This window comes from Monodon monoceros, unplaced genomic scaffold, assembly GCF_005190385.1.
Source record: "Monodon monoceros isolate NGI ecotype Baffin Bay Population unplaced genomic scaffold, NGI_Narwhal_1 Super_Scaffold_2, whole genome shotgun sequence".
Classification (NCBI taxonomy): domain Eukaryota; kingdom Metazoa; phylum Chordata; class Mammalia; order Artiodactyla; family Monodontidae; genus Monodon; species Monodon monoceros.
Window position 1 is genome coordinate 59,564,404 of NW_021703776.1, and position 22,272 is coordinate 59,586,675.

General features: G+C 42.4%; 2 protein-coding genes across 5 annotated transcripts in view; both read right to left on the reverse strand.

Annotated features, from left to right (window-relative positions):
- The window catches only part of NOD1 (nucleotide binding oligomerization domain containing 1), an 89,302-nt gene extending 85,067 nt beyond the window's left edge, over positions 1-4,235 (reverse strand). For both annotated transcript variants that reach the window (XM_029233229.1, XM_029233233.1), the window contains exon 1: positions 4,107-4,235. The gene's annotated coding sequence lies outside the window, so the exon portion shown is untranslated. The remainder of the gene's footprint in view (positions 1-4,106) is intronic.
- An 8,074-nt stretch (positions 4,236-12,309) lies between these two features.
- On the reverse strand, positions 12,310-21,751 carry GGCT (gamma-glutamylcyclotransferase). Of its 3 annotated transcripts, XM_029234376.1 has the most exons (6): positions 21,531-21,751; positions 20,751-20,922; positions 17,592-17,647; positions 16,644-16,789; positions 15,579-15,714; positions 12,310-14,452 (listed from the first exon to the last, which is right to left on the reverse strand). In XM_029234376.1, exons 1-6 carry the CDS (start codon positions 21,711-21,713, stop codon positions 14,309-14,311), a joined length of 837 nt encoding a protein of 278 aa, XP_029090209.1. In that variant the 5' UTR covers positions 21,714-21,751; the 3' UTR covers positions 12,310-14,308. The 3 variants fall into 3 exon arrangements, with proteins under 3 accessions (XP_029090209.1, XP_029090211.1, XP_029090210.1); XM_029234378.1 differs by lacking the exon at positions 17,592-17,647 and having other exon boundaries at positions 21,531-21,682; XM_029234377.1 differs by lacking the exons at positions 17,592-17,647; positions 21,531-21,751 and having other exon boundaries at positions 13,828-14,452; positions 20,751-21,006.
- Between the last annotated feature and the right edge of the window lie 521 nt (positions 21,752-22,272).

Sequence of the window (22,272 nt, forward strand, 5' to 3'; positions counted from 1 at the left end):
TGCAGTGGTTAAGAATCCACCTGCCAATGCAGGGGACAAGGGTTCGAGCCCTGGCCCAGGAAGATCCCACATGCCGTGGAGCAACTAAGTCCGTGCGCCACAACTACTGAGCCTGAGCCTGCACTCTAGGGCCCATGAGACACAACTACTGAACCTGAGGGCCACAACTACTGAAGCCCGCGCGCCTAGAGCCCGTGCTCTGCAACAAGAGAAGCCACCGCAATGAGAAGCCTGCGCACCGCAACAAAGAGTAGCCCCTGCTCGCCGCAACTAGAGAAAGCCCGTGCGCAGCAACGAAGACCCAACACAGCCAAAAATAAAAACAAATTAATTAAAATATTAACCTACCAAAACCTGGTGCTAATCTGGTGCTTTGCAAATTACCTGGACCCTCATGTTGACCTATTCATTAGTTCCATAGAAAACTATAGTTTTCTTTAAAGAAAAATGACTACTCAGCAAAAAAATACCAAAGTGACAGCTTACTAGAGAGTACTCTAAATGATTTTAATGAAGTATAATAGAACACAAAATTGCCTTGCTGGTTCTGAAACGGAGCAGGACCCTATGGTCCTTCCCTACCACGTCCTCCGCCTGACTTTTGTGTGTGGAAAAACTTCAGCTAAAACTTAATCAGAGAAGCGAGAAAATGCAGAAACAAAGGAAAACAGTCCAACAAGACTAAATAATAGTAGTTTAGTCATTAAGCATGGTTAAGGACCTTTAGTTCCTCCTCAAGGGCTGTAGATAGTATTCTGAGCCATCTCCTGTGAGCTGTCTTGTAGATACTGAAATACCCACCTGATGAAAGAAGTTAACTACATGGTGATCTTACTGTAGCCATGACATAAGCTGCCACAAGTCTGTGAATTGGCCTCAAAGAAATGAAAACAAACCGACCCTGGAACCGAAGACTAACTGTACCTAAAACAGTCAGGATGACGCTGGTCAGACCACCGATGACCAACTTCAAGATGCCTGTCAGAGCTGACTGCACAGTTTCTGCATGTAGCCCCCTCCCTCCGTCTATAAAAGCTCTTGCCCCCTGATTGTCACGGGGGGAGTCGGTCTTTGGACAGGCGTCCGCCCTCTCCCCCGGTTGCCGGCATCCAAAACAAAGCAAACTTTCCTTTCCACCAACCTGGCCTCTTTAATGGCTTTTGAATGGCAAGCAGTCGGACCCCACTCTCGGTTACAGTTCTATAGAGGCAGACCCCTTGTTAGGGCACTGTGCCCCTTCTGAGGGTCAAGGTAAGATCCCCTCAGAGTAAAAGCATCCCAGGCCTCACTGGCTCAACTCCAGAGGGTGGAAGGATGGTGAAGGGGAGGAGGGATGGTGGTGAGCTTATCTTGGTCAACTCTGCACCAAAATCTCTGCCCACAGTTTGGTCTGTGGCAGTTTCTAGATAAAATACATAAATAAGAATTCAAGCCAGAATGTCTTGCTTTGACAAACTTTCTAGCACTGAGTAAAAACCATCAATTAATTGAAATGGCAATGATTAGTCTCCTCTTACTACAAGAGTCAAGTTTGGAAAAAAACACTTGCTGTCACTGAGTGATGCACCAAAGAGTTTCCCTTAAAACAACTTTGGACCCTATAGATGGATGAAAGGAAGCCCTTTGTATGAAACTCAACTGACTTTGCCCAGAAGATAAAAGGAAACAGGACTTCCAAAAACCTGCAAAATACCTACAGCTTCTGCATGACAAAAATTCAGCACAAGTATAAACTTTACCTTTTTAAATTTCACCTTGCCTCAAACCCCCAAAAAAGAAGAATCGTAGAAGGAACTGGTAATATAAACCTCAAATCCTAGGTTTGTCTTAAATATCAAGTAAACATTGAACTCTTTTCTTTGGATAAAGAGAGACAAGAATTTGATATTCTCATTAGGCAAGTTAGCGATAGCACTGTAAAAAAACACTTGAGGGCTTCCCTGGTGGCGCAGTGGTTGAGAGTCCGTCTGCCGATGCAGGGGACACGGGTTCGTGCCCCGGTCCGGAAAGGTCCCACATGCCACGGAGCAGCTGGGCCTGTGAGCCATGGCCGCTGAGCCTGCGCGTCCGGGGCCTGTGCTCCGCAACGGGAGAGGCCACAGCGGTGAGAGGCCCGCGTACCGCAAAAAGAAAAACCACTTGATCTTTACACCTACATTACATCACTGTTTATAGTATTTCTAATGTCTAATCTAAAATAAACAGTGCTGCTGTTACTATCAAAGTGATCATCAATGACACACAGAGTGGAACCAATGTGAAAGGTTCAGCTGGGATACCCCCTGACAATTGTAGGATGTGGGTCCTCCCTTCTCCAAATTCCTGACTTCTTGATCATCTAGGAAGGATTCACTGCCCCAGGCCAAGGGTCAGTAGCAAAACAGGTACAACCAGGGCACGGCCTGAGGATGCTGCCAAAAGGAAAGTCATCTGTGTGTGCCCATGTCAATTCTGAGACCCTGTAAACAGCCCAGCTTTGGGGGAGCCCGTTTTTTTGATATATGGGGCAGTGGGGTGGAGGAAATCTCAAGATTAAGGACCACTTTCTTTTGCCAAGAAATTCATTCCTATCGCATGGAGTAAAACTGTATTCTAGAGCCATTAATAAGCCCTGTTGGGGGAGAGGGTGGTGGCCTGAAATTACAGACTGCAAAGTACACAGTGCCCAAGGGGGAAGGAGCTACAGAGCCCTCCCCCGAGCAGGGCAGGAGAAGAACAGGGGAATGGAGCAACTACTGGCCACTCTCCCTCACCGTGGCTGTACTAAATAAACAACTGTTGAACACAGATCACCACTGCAGTGGCTTGTAACTGCCACTGATGGAGCAGCTACCACGTGCCACCCGCCGTGCCAGGCGTTTGATACACCGTATCTCATTTAACCTCACGACAGAGCTCTTTTTATCCCCATTTTACGAGAAACAAAACAGGGGTTCAGAGAAATCACATATAACACGCCCATGGTCACGCATCACAGAAGTGACAGAATCTGGATTGGGGCGCAGGTGTGATGGGCTCCAAAGCTTGAACTTGAATTTCTTCATTACACAAAAACACAATCTACTCTTCTTAGACCCTTTGGAAGCCCTCTCTTCTCCTAGGCTGTCATTTGTTTTAAATCCACCTTTCTTATCTGCAGTAAAAGTCTGTGTCTCGTCCAGTGGCCCCACTTGCTGAGATTAGAGCTATCTGTCCCCAGGGTGAGAACAGGATAAATCCTGTGCACTCCTAATATCCAAGGTAGAGTTACTATTCCCTGGATGTGGGAAATCTCAGATAGGCGGCTTTTAGGAGCGACAAACCCGACCCTGTGGCAAGCACAGCTGGCTTCATCCTTAAAGCAGAAAACCCAGTAGTTAAGGCCATAGGTTTACTGGCTTCCCGCAACTTAATTTTAAAGGCCAACAATGGAGGCATTTCCCAGAAAGCAGAACTAAAGAGGCATCGTGATCTGGCAATCCTTCTGTTTTTCACAATATGCCAAAAGACTCTATGCATATCTGAGGCCGCTATCTGTTCTGAACACACTGTTCAGGCCACCCTGCCAAGCCTTGTCTCATTTTCCTTCTTTGCGTTTCAGGAAGCTGGAGGGAGGTCCGCTACCCCCTCCCCAGGGTCACGCAAGACGCTGGGAGCAGCCGGATCCGTCTGCAGGCTGTACTCCATCAAGGCCCCTGCCGGCCTTTCCACCTTCTCTTGGCAGCCACACTTTGGTCATTGTTGCTCAACGCTGAACGCACGGTGGAATCAGCTGGGGATACAGAGGGCTGGGTCCCACCCCCAGGGATTCTGATAGATCCAGCCTGGGCATCTGAATTTTACAAACGCCCCAGGTGATTCTAAGATACAAGCAGGATTGAGAAGCTCTGCCTGGACCACCGTAGGATAAACGATTCCCCTGACACTGAAGTTCATGCCCCCGAACTTTCGTGGCATACCACAAACTCCCGGGTTTCTCCGCCTTGCTCCACCCGGGGCTCTTACTAGAGCAGCTTTGAATCCCGTCCGCTCGCAGGATGACACCTCCCTACTCCTCCTCCCTCGCAGCGCCCAGGACCCCAGAAAACTTGTGCCCCGCGCGACCCACCCCCGTCGCTGGGACTTACTTGGTCGCTAGGTGTGCAGACCTCGCAGCAGCAGGGAGCAGCAGACCTCGCAGGGAGCGAGAGCCTGATGCGCCGGGAGGGCGCGAGCGGGAACACTGAGACTGGGGAGTGCCGGGCCGGGAGCGCGCGGCGCCCGCAGCTTCACCAGGACCGGGGAGGAGCAGCCGCGGCACCGGCTGGGAACGGGAACTGGCCCGACCGCAGCGAAGGCCGCGCCCCGAGCCTCTGCGGCCTGCGCGGGGAAGGCGAGGCCGAGGCCGGGCCCGGGCAAGCGAGTCGGGGTCGGCGGGGCGGCCGCTCGCCCGGACCGGGCGGGGGAAGCCGGGAGAGGCGGCGCGCAGAGAGTAGCCCGGGGCAGCCGAGAGGGGCGGTCCCTGCCCCAGCAGAGCAGCCAGGCCACCGCTCAGGCCGAGCGGGCAGGCCTGAGAGCTCGCCCAGGGGTGACACATCGCGAACTAGACGCCAGCTCGGTCTTCGCCTCCGCGAGCCTAGGCCCGTCCCCCTAAATGAGCCAACCGGAGGCAGCAGCACCTGAGCAAGATGGTGAAATGCCTGTTAAAACGTTAACAAGTGCTCCCGGGTGAAACTCGCGTTAAAACGTGACACGTGCTCCCCGGTGAAAAGTAGCTCAAAATCATCAAGCCTTTTACGACAGAGCATATACTTCGATTTATACTTTTTAAAATGTAAGCTTTTCTTCATGTCCTTAAATCTCTTCTTGGCAGTGTACATTTTATAGTCTATACATTATGCTGTGAAGACCTGTAAGGGACTTTTTAACATGCTAATACCTTTCGCAATAAAATGTTTTTTAAACGTTTTAAATGGAGAATCTACATAAGGCATAACGATGCTATAAATAAGTTGTCACATTCACACTAGAGTACATTCAATCACATGACCACATATGCTCATGAATATTTAGATTACCATCAAAGCCTGCCTTCTGATAAAAGTTTGTTCCTAACTCAAAAGCGAAACTTTGCAAACGTAAACTTGATGAGCTACCTTGTGCAAACTTGTAAGCTCCAATATAGAGATGCTAAAGATACCAATTCCTCCAGTTTATACCCTTACATGAACCTCTGGTAGAAAAATTACAAAATTTTTCTTTTCTCTAGGATTCTGGAATTTATCTTCCATATCTTTTACACTCTCATATTTTCCATATCCTGTTTCTCTGGCTGCATTCTGAATAACTTCTCAGTTGTCTTTCCATTAATCAATTATTTTGTGGCTATTCCAACCCCGCTGTGTTACTCATCTGTGTTAGGCGGAATACTCCCTACACCTGGAACCTGTGAATATGGCAAAGGAGAATTAAAGTAGCAGGTGGAATTAAGGGTGCAAATCAGCTGACCTTGAGATGGGAAGATAATCATGGACAATTGGTATGGGCCCGATGTAATCACAAGGGTCCTTATAAATGGAAGAGGGAGGAAGAAGAAGGAGAACTAAAGAGATAGCAGCTTGAGAAGGATTTGGCCTGATGTTGCTGGTTTTGAAGGTGGAGGAATGGGGCTATGAGCCAAGAAATGAGGGTGGCTTCTAGAAGCTGGAAAAGGCAAGGAAGTGGGTTCTCCAGTAGAGCCTCCAGAAGTAATGCAGTCCTGCTAACACTTTGATTTTAGCCCATTGAGACTCACTTTAGACTACTGGCCTCCAGAACCATAAGATAATAAATGTGTGTTGTTTTAAGCCACTAACTTTGTGGTAACTCGTTATAGCAGCAATAGGAAACCAATACACCATCCATTTAAGTTCTTAATTTCAACAATAATATATTTTCTAAGAGTGTTTTCGTTCTATTTCTAATTTTCTTGGTCATTTTTAATAGTCTCCTGTTCTCTACTGATTCCATCACTTAAAAAATTGATATAGTTATTTTTGTTTTTAATTAAACTTTTTATTTGGGATAATTGTAAATTCACATGCAGCTGTAAGAAATAATGCAGAGAGACCCTTATACCCTTAACCCAATTTCCCCTCATGGTAACATCTTGCAGAACCAGGCTGTAGGCATTGGTACAGTCAAAATACAGAACACTTCCACCACTACAACGATCCCTCATGTTGCCCTGTTATATCATACCACTCCCTCCTTAACCCCTGACAATCACTAATCTGTTCCCCGTTTCTATAATATGTCATTTCAAGAACATTATATAAATGGAAACACACGGTATGTATTGGGATTTTGTGATCTTGTTTGGGGATTGTTTTGTTCACTCGGCATAATTCTCTGGAGATTCATCTAGGGCATTGCATGTATCAATAGTTCTTTCTTTTTTATTACTGAGTAGTATTTCATGGTATTACCACAGGGATACCACAGTTTAACCATTCACATGTTAAACAACATTTGGATTATTTCCCATTTTTGGCTATTATGACTAAAGCTGCTATAGACATTAAACTACAGGTTTATATGCAAACATAAGTTTTCATTTCCCTGGGATAAATGTCCAGGAGTGCAACTGATAGGTCATATGGTGGTTGCATGTTTAGTTTAAGAAACAGCCAAACTCTTTTCCACAGTGGCTGGACCATTTACCTTCCCAACAGCAATGTCTAAGTGATCCCAGTTTCGCAACACCTGCGTCAGCATTTGGTGCTGTCACAATGTTTTATTTTAGCCGTTCTGATAGGTGTGTAGTGTATCATTATAGTTTTAATTTGCTAATGATGCTGAACACTTTTTTATGTGCCTATTTGCCATCTGTGTCTCCTCTTGGGTGGAATGTCTCTTTGTCTTATTCATTTATTAACTCGATTGTTTGCTTTTTTCCTGTTGAGTTTTGAAAGTTCTTTATGTATTGTAGATAACAGCCCTTTGTTAGATATGTGATTTGCAAATATTTTGTCCCACTCCAAGTTTGTCTTTTCATTCTCTCAATAGGATCTTTCACAGAGCAAACATTTTAAATTTTGATGCTCCCTAGCTTATCAGTTTTTCCTTGTATGGATCATGCTTTTGGTATTCAGTCTAAGAACTCTTTGAAACACCCAGATGTTAAAGAATTTCTCCTTTCTTTCCCCAAAAGTTCAGTTTTATGTCAGACATTTGAGTTAATTTTGAGTTAATTTTGAAATGAGACTTGAGTTAAGGTTAATTTTATTATAATTGTTACTTTTGCCTATGGATGTCCAATTGCTGCAGAATCACCATTGAAAAGCTATCTTTCCTCCATTAAATTACCTCTCCACCTTTGTGTGGGTCTATTTCTGGGTTCTCCATTCTGTTCCATTGATCTGTGTGTTTATCCCTCTGCCAATACCATACAATCTTGAATTGGGTCGATGGATCCCTACCATTTTATTCTTTTTTTTTCAAAGTTGCTTTACCTATTCTAATTCCTTTGCCTTTCCATATAAATTTTAGAAAAATAATCTTGCTGGGATTTTGATAGGAATTGTGTTAAACCTGTATTGGAGAGAATTGACATCTTTATTATATTAAGCCTTCCAAACCATGAACATGGTATGCTTCTCCATTTATTTAGATCTTTGATTTCTTTCATCAGTGTTTTGTAGTTTTCAGTATACAAGTCTTACACATGTTTGGTTAAGTTTGCACTTAAGTATTTCCTTTTAAAAAAGTGTATATGTTGTTGGTAAGAATGTAAAGTTGTTCAGCCAACGCAGGAAACAGTTTGGCAGTTCCTCAAAAAGTTAAACATAGAATTACCATATGACCCAGCAATTCCACTGCTAGGTATAAACCCAAAATAAGTGACAAGAGGTACTGAAAAATATATATGTACACACATGTTCATAGCAGCATTATTCACAATAGTCAAAAGGTGAAAACAGTCCAAATGTCCATCAATGGATGGATAAACAAATCGTTATACACATACGATAGAATATTATACAGCCACGAAAAAGAATGAAGTGTTAATACATGCTACAGTGTTGATAAGCCTCAAAGATATTATGCTAAGTGAAAGAAGTCAGACATAAAAGGTCACATATTTTATGAGTCCTTTAATATGAAATAACCAGAATAGGTAAATTCATAGGGACAGAAAGTAGATTGGTGTTTGCCAGGGAATGGGGGTGGGGGAGGGAAGAATGGATATGTGGTTCCTTTTGGGGTGATGGAAATGTTTTGGAAGTAAATAGTGATGGTGGTTGGACAACATTGTGAGTGTATTAAATGCTACTGAGTCGTTCACTTTCCAATGGTTAATTTTATGTATTGAATTTCATCACAATTAAAAAGTTACAGTTAAAAAAAAGCAATTGTAAATGGTATTATATTTTTAATTTCCGTGTCCAAGTATATAGAATACAATTGATTTTTGTATGTTTATCTTGTAACCTGTGACCTTGCTGAACTGACTTCTTGGTTCTAAGGGATACTTTTTTATAGATTCCTAGGGGTTTTCTACATAGATAATCATGTCATCTGTACATACTGTTTCATTTATTTCTTTCCCATCTGTATGCCTTTCATTTCCCTTTCTTGCCTCACTACACTGGTTAGAACTTCCAGTACTATGTTGAATAAGAATAGTGAGAGCAGACATCCTTGCCTTGTCCCCAGTTTTAAGGGAAAAGCATTCAGTCTTTTACTATTAAGTATAATGTTAGCTGTACATATTTTATAGATGCTCTTTATCAAGTTGTTGATGTTCCCTTCTGTTCCTATTTTTCTGAGGAATTTTTTTTATCATAAATGGGTATTGAATTGTGCCAAACGCTTTTATGCATCTACTGATGTGATCACATGATTTGTAATAATAGTTAAAATACAGTGGATTACTTTGATTGATGTTCAAGTATTGAACCAGACTTGCAGCTCTGGAATAACCCGCCTTGGTCATGGTATAGAATTCTTTTTATGTATTGCTAAATTCTATTTGCTAGTATTTTTTTTAAGAATCTTTGAATCAATATTCATAAGGGATATTGGTCTGCAGGCTTATTTTTGTTTGGTTGGTTTTTTCTACTGTGCCTGGTTTTGGTATACTGACTTCAGTAGCTTCACAAAATGAACTGGTAAGGGTTACCATAATACCCCCTGTCTCTGGTAATTTTCTTTGCCCTGAAATCTACTCTATCAAATATTAATAAAGCCACTCATTCTTTCCTTTGATTAATGTTTGCATCATATATCTTTTTCTATCCTTTTATTTTCAAGCTGCTTATATTGTTATAGTTGAAGTGAGTTTCTTGTAGACAGCATAAATAAGGCTGGGTCATGTTTTTAATCCACTCCACCAGTTTCTGTGTTTTAATTGGTGTCTTGAGATCATTTACACTGAATCTACTTATTGATATGCTAGGGCAGCGGTCTCCAACCTTTTTGGCACCAGGGACCGGTGTCGCGGAAGACAATTTTTCCATGAATGGGGGGCGGATTGTTCAGGCGGTAATGCAAGCGACGGGGCGGATGGTTCAGACAGTAATGGGAATGATGGGGAGCAGCAGATGAAGCTTCGCTTGCTGGCCCACTGCTCACCACCTGCTGTGTGGCCCAGTTCCCCAGGGGTTGGGGACGCCTGTGTTAGGGTTTTGGGGTTTTGGTTTTTGTTTTTACTTTTGGCTGCATTGGGTCTTCATTGCTGCACGCAGGCTTTCTCTAGTTGCGGCAAGCGGGGGCTACTCTTCACTGCAGTGCGCGGGCTTCTCATTGCAGTGGCTTCTCGTTGCGGAGCATGGGCTCTAGGCGCACTGGCTTCAGTAGTTGTGGCACGTGGGCTCAGTAGTTGTGGCTCACAGGCTCTAGAGCGCAGGCTCAGTAGCTGTGGAGCGTGGGCTTAGTTGCTGCGCGGCATGTGGGATCTTCCAGTACCAGGTTTCGAACCCATGTCCCCTGCATTGGCAGGTGGATTCCTAACCACTGCACCACCAGGGAAGCCCCTATAATTGTTTTAAATAGTACCTCTACACATATTCAGAGCCACAACTCACAATATTTTAATTTTTGCTTCAACCATTATGTAAGAAACTCAAGAGAAGGAAACTCTATTGTATTTATCCATACTTTTGCTTACCATGTTATTTTTTTCCTTTCTGATGTTTCCAAGTTCCTTCTTTTATCATTTCCTTTCTGTTAAGAGAACTTCCTTCAGTCATTCTTTTAGGGTAGGTCAGTTGGCCACAAATTTTCCTAGTTTTCCTTCATCTGAGAATGTCTTGATTTTTCCCTTCATTCTCAAAGGCTATTTTCACTGGATTCTGGGTAGACAGTCCTTTTCTTTCGGCACTTGAAAAATGTGCCACTTCCTTCCGGTCTCCCTGGTTTCGGTTTCTGATGAGAAATCTGGTGTAATTGAAATTGTTTTTCTCCTGTAGGTAAGGTATCATCTCTTACTTGCTGCTCTCAAGAATTTTTGTCTTTAGTGTTCAGAAGTTTGACTACAATGTGTCTGGTGTGGATTTCTTTGGGTTTATGTTTGGAGTTCACTCAAATTTTTCTTTTCTTTTTAAATGTTAATTACTATTTATTAGACAACAGCTGTATACCAGCCATTGTGCTGGGCATTTTATGTACACTATTGCTAATCCCACCCACAAACTTGGGAGTTAGGTGTCTGTTAGGTTAAACCATGTGAGACTGTCATGGCTTCATTAAACTTCTTTAATCTGTAGGTTTGTGGCTTTTGCCAAATTCAGAATGTTTAAACCGTTATTTCTTTGGTCACTTTTTCAGCCCGTCCTCTCCCCTCTCCTTCTGAGACTCCCATGACACAAATGTTAGATCTTCTGTTATATCCCCACAGGTCCCTAAGGCTCTGTTTTGTTTTTTGTTTTTTTTTTTCAGTCTGTTTTCTCTCTGCTTTTCAGACAAGGTTAATTTCTATTGTTCTCCCAGTTCCCTGATTCTTTCCTCTGTCCCCTCCATTCTGCTGTTGGACCCATCCACTGAGCTTTTAATTTCACTGTAATTTTACTGTATTTTTCAGTCCTAAAATTTCCATCTAGTTCTTCTTTATATCTTGTTTCTTTACTGAGAATGTTTGTGTTTTCATTTGCTTCAAACACATTCCTCATTGCTCACTAAAGCACTGTTATGATGTCTGCTTTAAAATCTTTGTCAAATAATTTTAACGTATCTGTCATTGTCTGTTTGGGCATCTACTGATTGTCTTCCTTCATTTAGTTTGAGATCTTCCTGGTTCTTGGAATGATGAGTGATTTTTCAGTTGAAGCCTGGACATTTTGGAAATTATGAGACTCTGGATCTTATGGAAATCTCCTATTTTAGCCGGATTACTCTGAAACAATTCCAGCAGAGGAAGGTGTGGGCCACTGCCTCGATACTGCTAAATGGAGGTAGAAGTTCAGGTTCTCACCCAGCTTCTGGTGTCACCCAAGGGAGGGTCCACCTTGTTACTACGGAGGGGAGGTAGGAGTCTCAGCTTCCCACTAGGTCTCCACAGATACCTCCTTGGCTGGGAGGAGTAGGAATGCCTCATTACTGCCCCCTACATGGCCTTCACTGACACCACAGGGAAGGGTGGCTTTGTTACCCCTGGGTGATAAAGTTCTAATCTGTCACTTGGTCTTCTCTGACACCACCCAGCAGGGACAGGGAGGGGCACCTTGTTACTGCCAGATGGGGTTTTAAGTACAGGCTCCTCACATGGTCTCCACTGACACTACTGGTGGGGGGGAAGGGGAGTGATTGTTACTGCTGGGTGGCTCCCTACTCAGCCTTTTCTGACACTACCCTGGCAATGCTGGTGGGGGACAGGGTTAGGGTGCCTTGTTACAACCTGGCAAGGGTGGAAGTCCAGGCTTCCCTCTTGAACTTTGGCTGGCTTGGGTGGAGGTGAGGGTTCCATAGTTTTTCTCCATGGTGTTTGGCTGGGGTAAAGCACTTATTCTCTAAGTTTTATCTGGCTAGATTGTCCATTTCCCAGTCCTTTGGCTAGAGAGCAGCTCTTCTTGTTTTGTTTGTTTGTTTTTCATCTCTGCTCATGCTCATTGGTGCTTTCAGGTTGCTGGCTTCTTCAGCTAGATGCATGAGGCAAAAGAAAATCCAGGGAATTCAGCACCATGTCATGCCTTGGGTCCTAAGGTCTCTAGCTGTTCTGCTTGTTTTATATATTATGTTCAGAGATTTTAGTTGTACTTAACTAAAGGAATAGGGAAGAGTATGTCTATTCCATCTTCCCAGAAGTCAGTCTCCAAATATACTTATATTCTGTTTTTGATCATTTCAATATCCTGAAACCTTAGGGATGTAAATTTGTTTTTTCTGTTCTCATTCATAGTGTATCATTTTCCTTATTATTATCTTTTAAATTTTTAAGTGGAAAACCTGAGAACCTGAATTAGGATCGCTTTCTTCAGAGAGGATTTGCATCTATCTCTGCTGGGAGCCACCAGGCTTACTAACTGGGGACTGTTTTAGTTCTCTTCAAGGGTCCTGGTTTCATACAGAATTCTCAGGTTCAGTTTTCCTGTCCTGCAAGGGTTAGTCATCTAATTCTGGGGCCATTATTGGCAAGGATATCTGGGCCATTTGTTTACCATTACTGTCTAGCCTTTAGCTCACTTTATCTTCTTTTTTTTTGTGGGAGAGGGGCTGGTACAACTTCAAGATTTTCCTTATTTTCTTTCAAGCCCAGAAATGCTTTTCAAAAACTATGTTTGCTATAGTATATCCAGGAGCTGGCTGTATTGTGGTTAGAGGGCCAAAATCACTGGTAGAAATGGAAATTCCTTACATATGACATTTGCTAGTACTACCTGGAAAACAACCGGAAAAATAGTCATGATTAACAGATTTTTGTTAAAAGGCCAGACATGAAGATTTTATTGTTAATGTTTTAAATTCCTTAATGAAAGCTGTCATTTTAGGTAGGAGAGACAGATTTTTAGAATAATATGCAATTTTTAGTACCTACAGCACAACTGAGCCTGGCTTACTATATTATCATAACTGTGTTCTGGGTCACAGACAAACTTGGTCTTTTGGGGAGGAGTTAACAACTATCGAAAACTGGAATACTGGAGGGTATACTTGAAAACAGTGAGGTGTAACAGCTATGAAACATGGTCAAACCTGTAGTCTATGGCTCAGCCTCACTACAGAATTGCAGCTGTAGCTGAAAAGTCCTTTGGTCCTTCTTCCCAAGAGTAAAAACCAAATCTTTGTTTTATGCTCCTGTGGCTTGTTCCCTCTCATTCTAATAACCTGTTTGGAAGGTCCAGCTCACTGCATTCCACAGAGACATAAGAGAATTTTTGATAACCAGTGTTGTTTTATTCATGACTCTTCTTTCTTCCACTTATTCAGTAAGTAAATTTAAGAAGGTGACCATTTCTTGGTAAGCCAAGAATCAAATTTCAGCTTCCGGGAAACACATTTCCCTCATAATCGTGACCCTTCTGCTTTAAAATCTTGTTCCAAGGATAGCTCTTACAAACTTAATTCTTCAGTAAGAACAATAATGATTGCTAATACTTATTATATGCCAGGTTCTGTTCTAAGCTTATATATATATATATATATACTCCTCAAAACAATCCTAAGACATAGATATTTGGGCTGTCCTCAGTCTGCAGGCAAGGAAGCTGAGGCACAGTCATATAATGCAAAGTTTCCCAGCTAGAAAGTGCTGGAACTGACAGTCAATCCTCGGCTGTCTGGTTCCAGAGTCCGTGCAATTATCCTTTAGTATAGATTGGCTATAGACCAAGACCAGATCCAGTATGTGTGATGATGTGAGTCTCTCTAACAAAATGAAATGTGGTATTTCAGTAGGGACTATAGGTGAAACCACAAATACATTTATTCCTCTAAGAACAGTATGCCATCTTTGAAATTTTGAAGTTGTTATAATCGATTGCTTCTGCAGTTTGCTTGCTCTTAGTAAGCTGACTAAGAAAAAATCCCAGAGCAGAGTGATTTACCAGCACCATCCTTAAGTTGCAAATCTACCCTTTATCACAGAGCAAAAATACACTTCAGATCAACTCAATAAAATAACTTTAAGGGTTCACAGAAGGAATACTCACATCTACTTGTCATGCATTCCAATGCCGCAAGGCCCCCTTTTCAATTGTCTAACTCCTATCCTGGCCTTTTTATAGCCTGAAAACAAGGAATCACCCAAGTGAGATACCCCTTCAGGACACTGTTGAAAATATATTAAACAGAGAGATATCCCAGATCCCTGTTCTAAATGTTAAAAATGTATTAGCATATAGAGAAAATATCTGTAGACGTATTCTATTAGGTTCTAATGAGTTTTTGCTTCCCCCTTTTTGATAATGTCTTCAATTTCTTCTGAGACCTTTCCTTTGTAGTCATTTGGTTCTATTGCGTTTAACTTCTTTTGATAGTCCGGTGGCAAACCATTCTCTTTTGCACCCAGGCAAATCACCTAGAAATGGTTAAAATAAACAAAAAACCCTTTAGTTAGGAACATAATTTAATTTAGTATACCACAGCTTTATTTGTAGTATCAAAGTATGAAATATTAGCTTTCAGATAACTCTGGAATAAACAATTCTAGAACAAAATGGAGGGAAAGTCATTCCTCTCACAATGGGCATGAATGTGCAGGGAGTTTTCAAAGCCACAAGATCCACCCTTATGGAAGAGCAATTGTACTCAGTAATATGATTTAAAATGTTTTTATATTAAGAGAAAAACTTATTGTACAGAATTTGCATGATTTTTTAAGAAACAAACACCATTCTCCAAAAAAATTTCCAGTTTACAGGTAGCAGTTGTAGTTGAATCCTGGAGTCTACTCTACCTCTGAATTAGACGTGAGGGAATAAATAGCAAGTGTGTCCAGTGGTACTTCCCAGATCCATACCAGGCTTAATTCCTCTAGGTTCCTTCTAGAAAATTCCAGATTAGGCCCAGGAACTGGGTCACCCTCTCCAGGTACCATGTCCTCACTGGGCCTGCCAACAGGTACCTAAGTTTGGGTTTCTGAAAAGGGATGTTGGACTCTCTATCCTGAATTCTTTTCTGGTGCTTGAGGGAGTGGTATCCCTGATTCTGAAAAGCAGTGTGACTTATTTTTCCCTCCATCTGGAAATGGAAAACATTTCAGCAGTAGGAAATATATTTTTTACCTACAAAAATGAATCTTGGTGTTCATGAAATACTGTTTTATGGAGGAAGAAAAAAATGATTATAAAAGCATGGGTATAGAATAACTCTACAAAAAATACACTCATACATGTTATTTTCTACTTTAAAAAAGTAAAAAACATGTCTAGAATTATGACTCAAATACATTTCTACAAGCTTTTTTTTTAATAAATGAAGTTTTAGGGACATATTTCTATCATTATAAATAAATCTGAACATTTAGTTATTTGGTAAATAAATATCATTTTTGTATTAAAAAAACATTTTGATTAAAATGAATTGTACATGTAGAATTTAAAACACACAAAACCTTTTAAAAACAAGATATTCTTTAGTTTAGCTCAGTGAAAATTAACAAGGAATCACCAAAAGTCTTTGTAAGTAGTTAGTTAAAAGGATACCTTTTTATACTGGGGTGATGGGGGAACACGCTCATAATTTGTCATCTGATAACTTCGACAGGTTATTTCTTTTCCTTCTTGAGTAGAAACATTAACTTCTATTGGGACATACATTCCACTTTTAACCCCTTCTTGCCTGAAACCAGAACAAATTTTAATCATACTTGACTTAGCCAAGTTAGTTTACCAGATTAAAAATTTTAACTATTTATGGATGTACTTGCTCCCTGTATATTTTGGGATAGGGCAGAAATATCACCACATCAAAAGGAAGTTTAGCCTTTCAGTTAGAAAGCTGGAGACTTACTATTACTGGGTATGCTTCTAATAGACCTCTATATTTAGCCTATCTAAAAACATGCTTCAGTGTAGTTATTTCAAGCTTTGTAACACTGAAACACCGCTCTCTAGGCTACAAAAACGACTATGTGTGCTGACAGCAAGAGAATATCCACCCAGAGAAAAGCAGAGAGGATGGCTCACTCCTGTTTGCAAGTGAAGTAAAGTATTAAGCATGTCAGATGCTTGTCTGCTCTTCTCAAATCCTACTCTTCACTGCCACTTTCTTTGCATTAAATGCTCTGCCATACAACTCTTGAGTTCTATTTATAAAGAGCATCAAAGCATTTCTAATATGTTTTGAAGTTTTTACAGGTGATTATTACTGTTTTTACTGATTCAACTGCCACCTTAAAGAATTACTTTTTAAAAACTAATAAAAACTGAGCTTTTGAAATCAATAAAAGTATACAACAATTACAAAAATCTTCATGCCTTCTCACAATATGAAACTACAAAGATATTTTATTAAAAAACAAATAGAATGAAAATAAGGACTTCCATCAATTATAGAAGAGATTACAAATGTCTCCCCAAATCTCAATCAGAGAGTGTGACCCTTCTAGGCTTTTCTTTTTAGGAATGAACATTATACCTTTTAGGTTAACTCTAAAGAATATGTCCATAGTATATAGTTTTGAAAAACCAACACATATATACACATCCTTGCATATGATCCACTTTCTAAATTAGCAATTATTTAACTTTTAATTAGAAGTCACCTACTTATCTAGAGAACTTAAATTGCTTTTGTTCATTTTCCATACTACTCCCCATACTTCATCGCCAGGACTTTCAAAAATGGTGGCTATACCTCCATGCCAAGTTTCACTAGTTTTGCCTTGGGGATTGCCAAAGTCAAGCTTAAAATCCTACAAAGGAAACCAAAGTGATATGATCAGTATCCACGTGAACCAAAATTTCCTTCTTCAAAATAAAAAAAGATTTACCTTGAACTCCATGCAACTAAAACAAACTTTGAGTTCCTTCTGTTAAAAATACAAAGATAAACAACCAAGGACCCAGATCTCAAGGACTATAATTTTTCATATTTTTCTTTAAAAATGAACTGTATACTGAATATGTACACGTATCTTACCATAAACAAGAGGCTTAAAAGGGAAAATAAATCCCACAATCCTGAGGCCTTAACACAGCTATCTTTATTTTTGAAAACTACTTCCCAGCCCACTTACATACACATAGATTTTAACTTAGAGACAATCATAGCGTACATAATTGTTGAAGCTGGGTGATGGCTACCTAAGGGTTATAACATTCTTCCCACTTTTATGTATGTAAGTGTATCCTAGTAGCATTATTTTTTTTGTCCTAAGGGAGCTGGCATTTGAGGGTGATCTGTACACTTATAAATTTAATATTCCTGAATTGTATTAACATATCTATAATAATCATAAGAGCAGCTAACACTTACTGGAAAATTACTGGGTTCTATACACTGTGCTATGAGTTTTATATGGACTTTTTTAAAAATCCTGTCAACAACTTTTTATACCCATTTAACAGAAAGAAAAACTGTGGCTTAAAAAGATTAAGCAACTTGCCTAAGGTCTCACAACTAATAAGTAATGGAGTCAAGGTTTCGAGTTTAGTTTCCTCCCTCACAGAGATGAGTAATCAAAGGACACAGCCAGGAAGATTAAAAATCCTTACTTGGCTGTTTGGTCTAAGAAGATTTCTTTCCACCTTTCCAGAGCTTAGCTTCCTTACTGATAAAAAAAAAAAAAAAAAGGTTAGACTAGATAATAAATCTAAGGTTTATATTTTATCTCTGTCACCTTTATTTTCTTAAAAACCTGTCAGAATTTCACAAAAAAGGTCGGTTTGAGTGACCCGTACCTTCATTTGGTATACTGGATGTTCTAGGACCAGGTATGCCTGGCAGGACATCAGGGGATCTGATAAAAGTTACAACCACACTAGGAACTGGTTGTCTATTGTTAAATCCAATAGACAATTTTCATTCCTTGTCTTGCTCTACTTCTCAGCTGCTTCTGACATCATTAACCACCAGGTCTTGATCTGTCTCCTTTCTTTTAGGCTGTTCCTTGATCTCCTCAATCCCCTTTGCCAACTCCTTCTCCACTACCTGGTCTTTAAATGTTGGAGTTTCTGAGGGCTCAGTTTAGGCCCTTTTCTCTGTTCAGCAATTTGCTCAGGACAATCTCATCCCCTCCAATGGCTTCAAATACCATCCAATATTCCAGTCATCTTCTAATCCAGCTCAGGTCTCTCCTCTGAGCTTCAAAAGTGCTTAGAATATAGTGAGTATTTAATGAATGTTCACTAATATTTCTCTGCTCACTTGGATATACAACAAGCATCTCAAACTCAGTACAGCTAACCCTTGAATAACACAGGTTTGAACTACACAGGTCCACGTATATGTGAATTTTTTTCAATAAATATAGCATCTATATTTTCCTTTTACATATCATCAAATTAACTAAGTATGGGGAAAAGTTCGAGTAGAGATTAAAATAGAGAATATGTGGCATCAAAAGAACTAGGGTCTGAGTCCTGATTCTATCCAAACTTTTTCAGCTTCCTGCCCTTGGGTGAGTCATGTATCAATTCCTTTGTTTTTGAGGTAGAGATGGCAGTTCTGATTTTCGGCTGGGTGAAGGGTCGGCACCACTAATCCCGGCATTGTTTAAGGGCCAAATACATGTCCAAACTGAGCTTGATTTTCCCTCCCAAACTAATTCTCCTCTTCTTTTCACAAACATCACCGTCATCTACTCTGTTGCGTCAAAAACCTTAGTCATCCCGATTATCTCCTCTTCCTTTCACAATTAATCACCAAGGCCTAACAGTACTCACTCCTAAATATCTCCCAAACCCAGCTACCCTCCACTGCTACCACTGCAGGGTACCATTATCTTTAGCATGGACTGCTGCAAAAGCTTCCTAACCGGGCTCCCTACATCCACTGCTTCCAATCCATTTTTCCAGAGCAACCAGAACCAGCTTTCAAAGATGTAAATCTGATGTTTCATTTGCTTCAATTTGGCAGAGGTCCTCTCATTGGTCTCAAGATAAAGACCCAAGGCTTCTCTGGCCTCTGTGGTCCTGTAAAGTGTGGCCCTTCCCGACCTCTCTAGTCTTCATGCTACACCCTCCTCACAAACTAGATTCCAGCCACACTAGCTGGAAGGTCCAGCTTTTTTCTTTCCTGAGGTCTTTTGTCCCTGCTGTTCATTCTATCTGTTTGCTTCCCCCCTCCCCAGTCATTCAGGTCTCAGTTTAAAAGTCACATTTTCAGGAATGGCTTTACTGAGCATCCCGGTTAGGTCAGGTCCCCAAGTCATACACTTCCATAGCACCTTGAATGTCTCCTTTAAAAAAAAAAAAAGATTTCACTTTTTTTAAGAGCAGTTTTAAGTTCAGAACAAAGCAGAGAGTAAGGCATAATATATCTCCTTTTAAGGCTGACCACACCTGTGACGGAATAATCATTTGCTTGATAGCTCTTTGCTGCATTCCAATTATAAACCATCTGAACTTCTTTCCCACGTTTGGGGAATTCCCTGCCTTATGAGTTTGGGGGTAGACAGTGTTCAGAGCCTGACTCCCATTTTTGAAGTTTCAAATGCCAGAAGTTGGTTCTCCCAGCTTTTCTTGAAGTCAGGGCATGGGCACGTGGCCAAGACGTAGCCAATCAGGACACCCACCTAGGGCTTTGAATTAGAAACTGGTGACCCAGGGCAGCAGAAAAGTCCACCTTGGTGGTGGCAACCAGATTTGGGTTTCAGGAACTTGGAGATGTAGTGACAGTAGCAGGCAGGGTCCAGCGCAGGTGATGCACAATGCAACGTCCATGTTTACCAAGCTTAGCAGCGATGCAACAGTGGCCTCCTGGGCTGGTTCTGTTGGTGTGATACTGGCTGTTTTAGAGCTTCCCTTTTATGCCTGCTTGTTTTGTCAGCTTTGTGGTCCTACCTTCCTGGTCATTCTGTGAGCTCTTCAAACGGCCTTTCAACACATTCTTTTTCTGCTTGAATCAGCCACTTCTGTTGCTTGCTACTAAGAACCCTGACAACGATAGCAGAGACCATGTTTGTTTGGTTCAACAATGTCAAAAGGCTTTGTACATAACTTGTTCGAGTGTCTCTCCTATAGACTGGGAGGTCCTGAAAGCAGCCAGCTTTACTCAATCATCTTTGTATCTCCAGGTAAGTGCTGGAAGAATACGCACTAAATGAATAAATGGACTGTACTAAGAGCAATGATTCTTACCAAGGCAAGCGAAGGTTCATCCAGCCACTTGATTTAACTGAGCACAGCCCTTACTGTGAATAAGAAACGGCTCCAGCTTTCAGGACCTCTCAGATCGGGAGCAAAAGGCAGGTAAATGGATTTTTACAAAACCAGGTGACAAGTCCTGGAGCAAAGTGGGGTACAGAACAGAAAGCAACTGATGCCCTAACTTGGGTCAGAGAAGGCTTCTCAGAGGGACCAACCGAATGGATTCTGTGATGATGCCCCTAAATCAGTGACCAAGGGAGAGGCGCTGGGATCTGGGCAGAACGCGCAGCTGGTGAGAACGTCAGGAGAGAGACCTCAGGGTAGCCTGGGAGGCACAGGTGCCAGAGTAGCACAGCTCAGCGGGGTCAAGCACAGGGCTGAGGGCGAGAGAGACCGGCCCGGGGTCGTGCAAGGAACCCTGATGTACTTTGAGCAGAAAGAGCTGCGTTCCCGGCCCAGTGCTGCCAACAAGCGGCGAAGAGAAAGCGAGTTCTCGAAATCCTGGTTCCCTCGTCTGCAGAGGGGGGCAGAGGCCATCGCAGGGGCCGGGAGGAGAGCACTGACCTGCAGGCGGGCCACGCTGCAGAACACGGCCGAGGGGTTTCGGAGGTGGATCCGCTCCGTCAGCAGGTTGCTGCCATAGGCGAAGTAGAGAAAATTCTCCCCTTCCTGGCTCCGGAGGTCCTCGCCGCCCGAGGTCGCCATGTCCCACCGGACGCCTGCACGGACCTGGGATCTGTAGCAGGAGAGTGAGGCGAGGACGAGCATAGCGCGGTAGCCGACGACCCCAGTCCAGGAAGCGCGGCGCCGCGCTGCCTTAGAGCTTAGGGGAAAGGCGGGAAGCTGGGGCCGGGCAAGTCATCTGCGACCACTCTTCTGAATGGCTGCCAGTACCCAACGCTGTGAGTTGCTCCCTCTGATTGGCTAGCCCACCGCCTCCTCTCCGCTCGCTGCTTGGACTTTGCAATACTCTGCCCTGAGGCGACCCAGGGCTGATTCCACATTGGACCCGCTCCTCTGTTGTCCCGCCCCCGTGTTCAAGGCTCCCTCTGATTGGCTCCCTCTTCGCGGGGGCGGGTCAGGTCCCCCATTTGTGGGTCGTAGCTCGCCGGACCTGGCCAGATTTTCTTACCTTTGGGTGCTTCCTGCGTGGTTCACTGGCTGTGTGTGCTCTTTAGGGAATTTTTGGTCCATTTAAGATGAAACAACAGCTCTGGCCATGCCCCCCACGGTCCATAACCCAGCAGGTCGTCCCTGTCCCGCTCTCTGCTTTTGGAGTCGGGACGTATATTTACCCCCACACGCTGGTACCCGCACCCCTAGCCCTGATCACCTCCCTGATACCTTTTCTAAGGACGCTTGGCTTCCTGGAAAAGCTCCTCTGAGTGTCAGGGGCTCCCTTCCCTGGTGAAAGTAGCGTGCAGCGTTCAAATCACGACGCTTGCTGTTTACTTGGAAGCCTAACCTCCGGCACTTCTGTCTCTGGTTCCTCCTTTTTTTTTTTTTTTTGGTTTTCTTTTTAAACATCTTTATTGGAGTATACTTGCTTTACAACGTTGTGTTAGTTGCTGCTGTATAACAAAGTGAATCAGCTATACGTGTACATATATCCCCATATCTCCTCCCTCTTACATATCCCTCCCTACCACCCTCCCTATCCCACCCCTCTAAGTGGTCACAAAACACCCAGTTGATCTCCCTGTGCCATACGGCTGCTTCCCACTAGCTAGCTGTTTTACATTTAGTAGTGTATATATGTCCATGCCACTCCCTCACTTCATCCCAGCTTACCTTTCCCCCTCCCCGTGTCCTCAAGTCTGTTCTCTACGTCTGTGTCTTTATTCCGGTCCTGCCCCTAAGGTTCTTCAGACCATTTTTAGATTCCATATATATGTGTTAGCATACAGTATTTGTTTTTCTCTTTCTGACTTACTTTACTCTGTATGACAGTCTCTAGGTCCATCCACCTCATTACAAATAACTCAATTTCCTTTCTTGTTATATCTGAGTAACAGTCCATTGTATGTATGTGCCACATCTTCTTTATCCATTCATCTGTCGATGGACACTTAGGTTGCTTCCATAT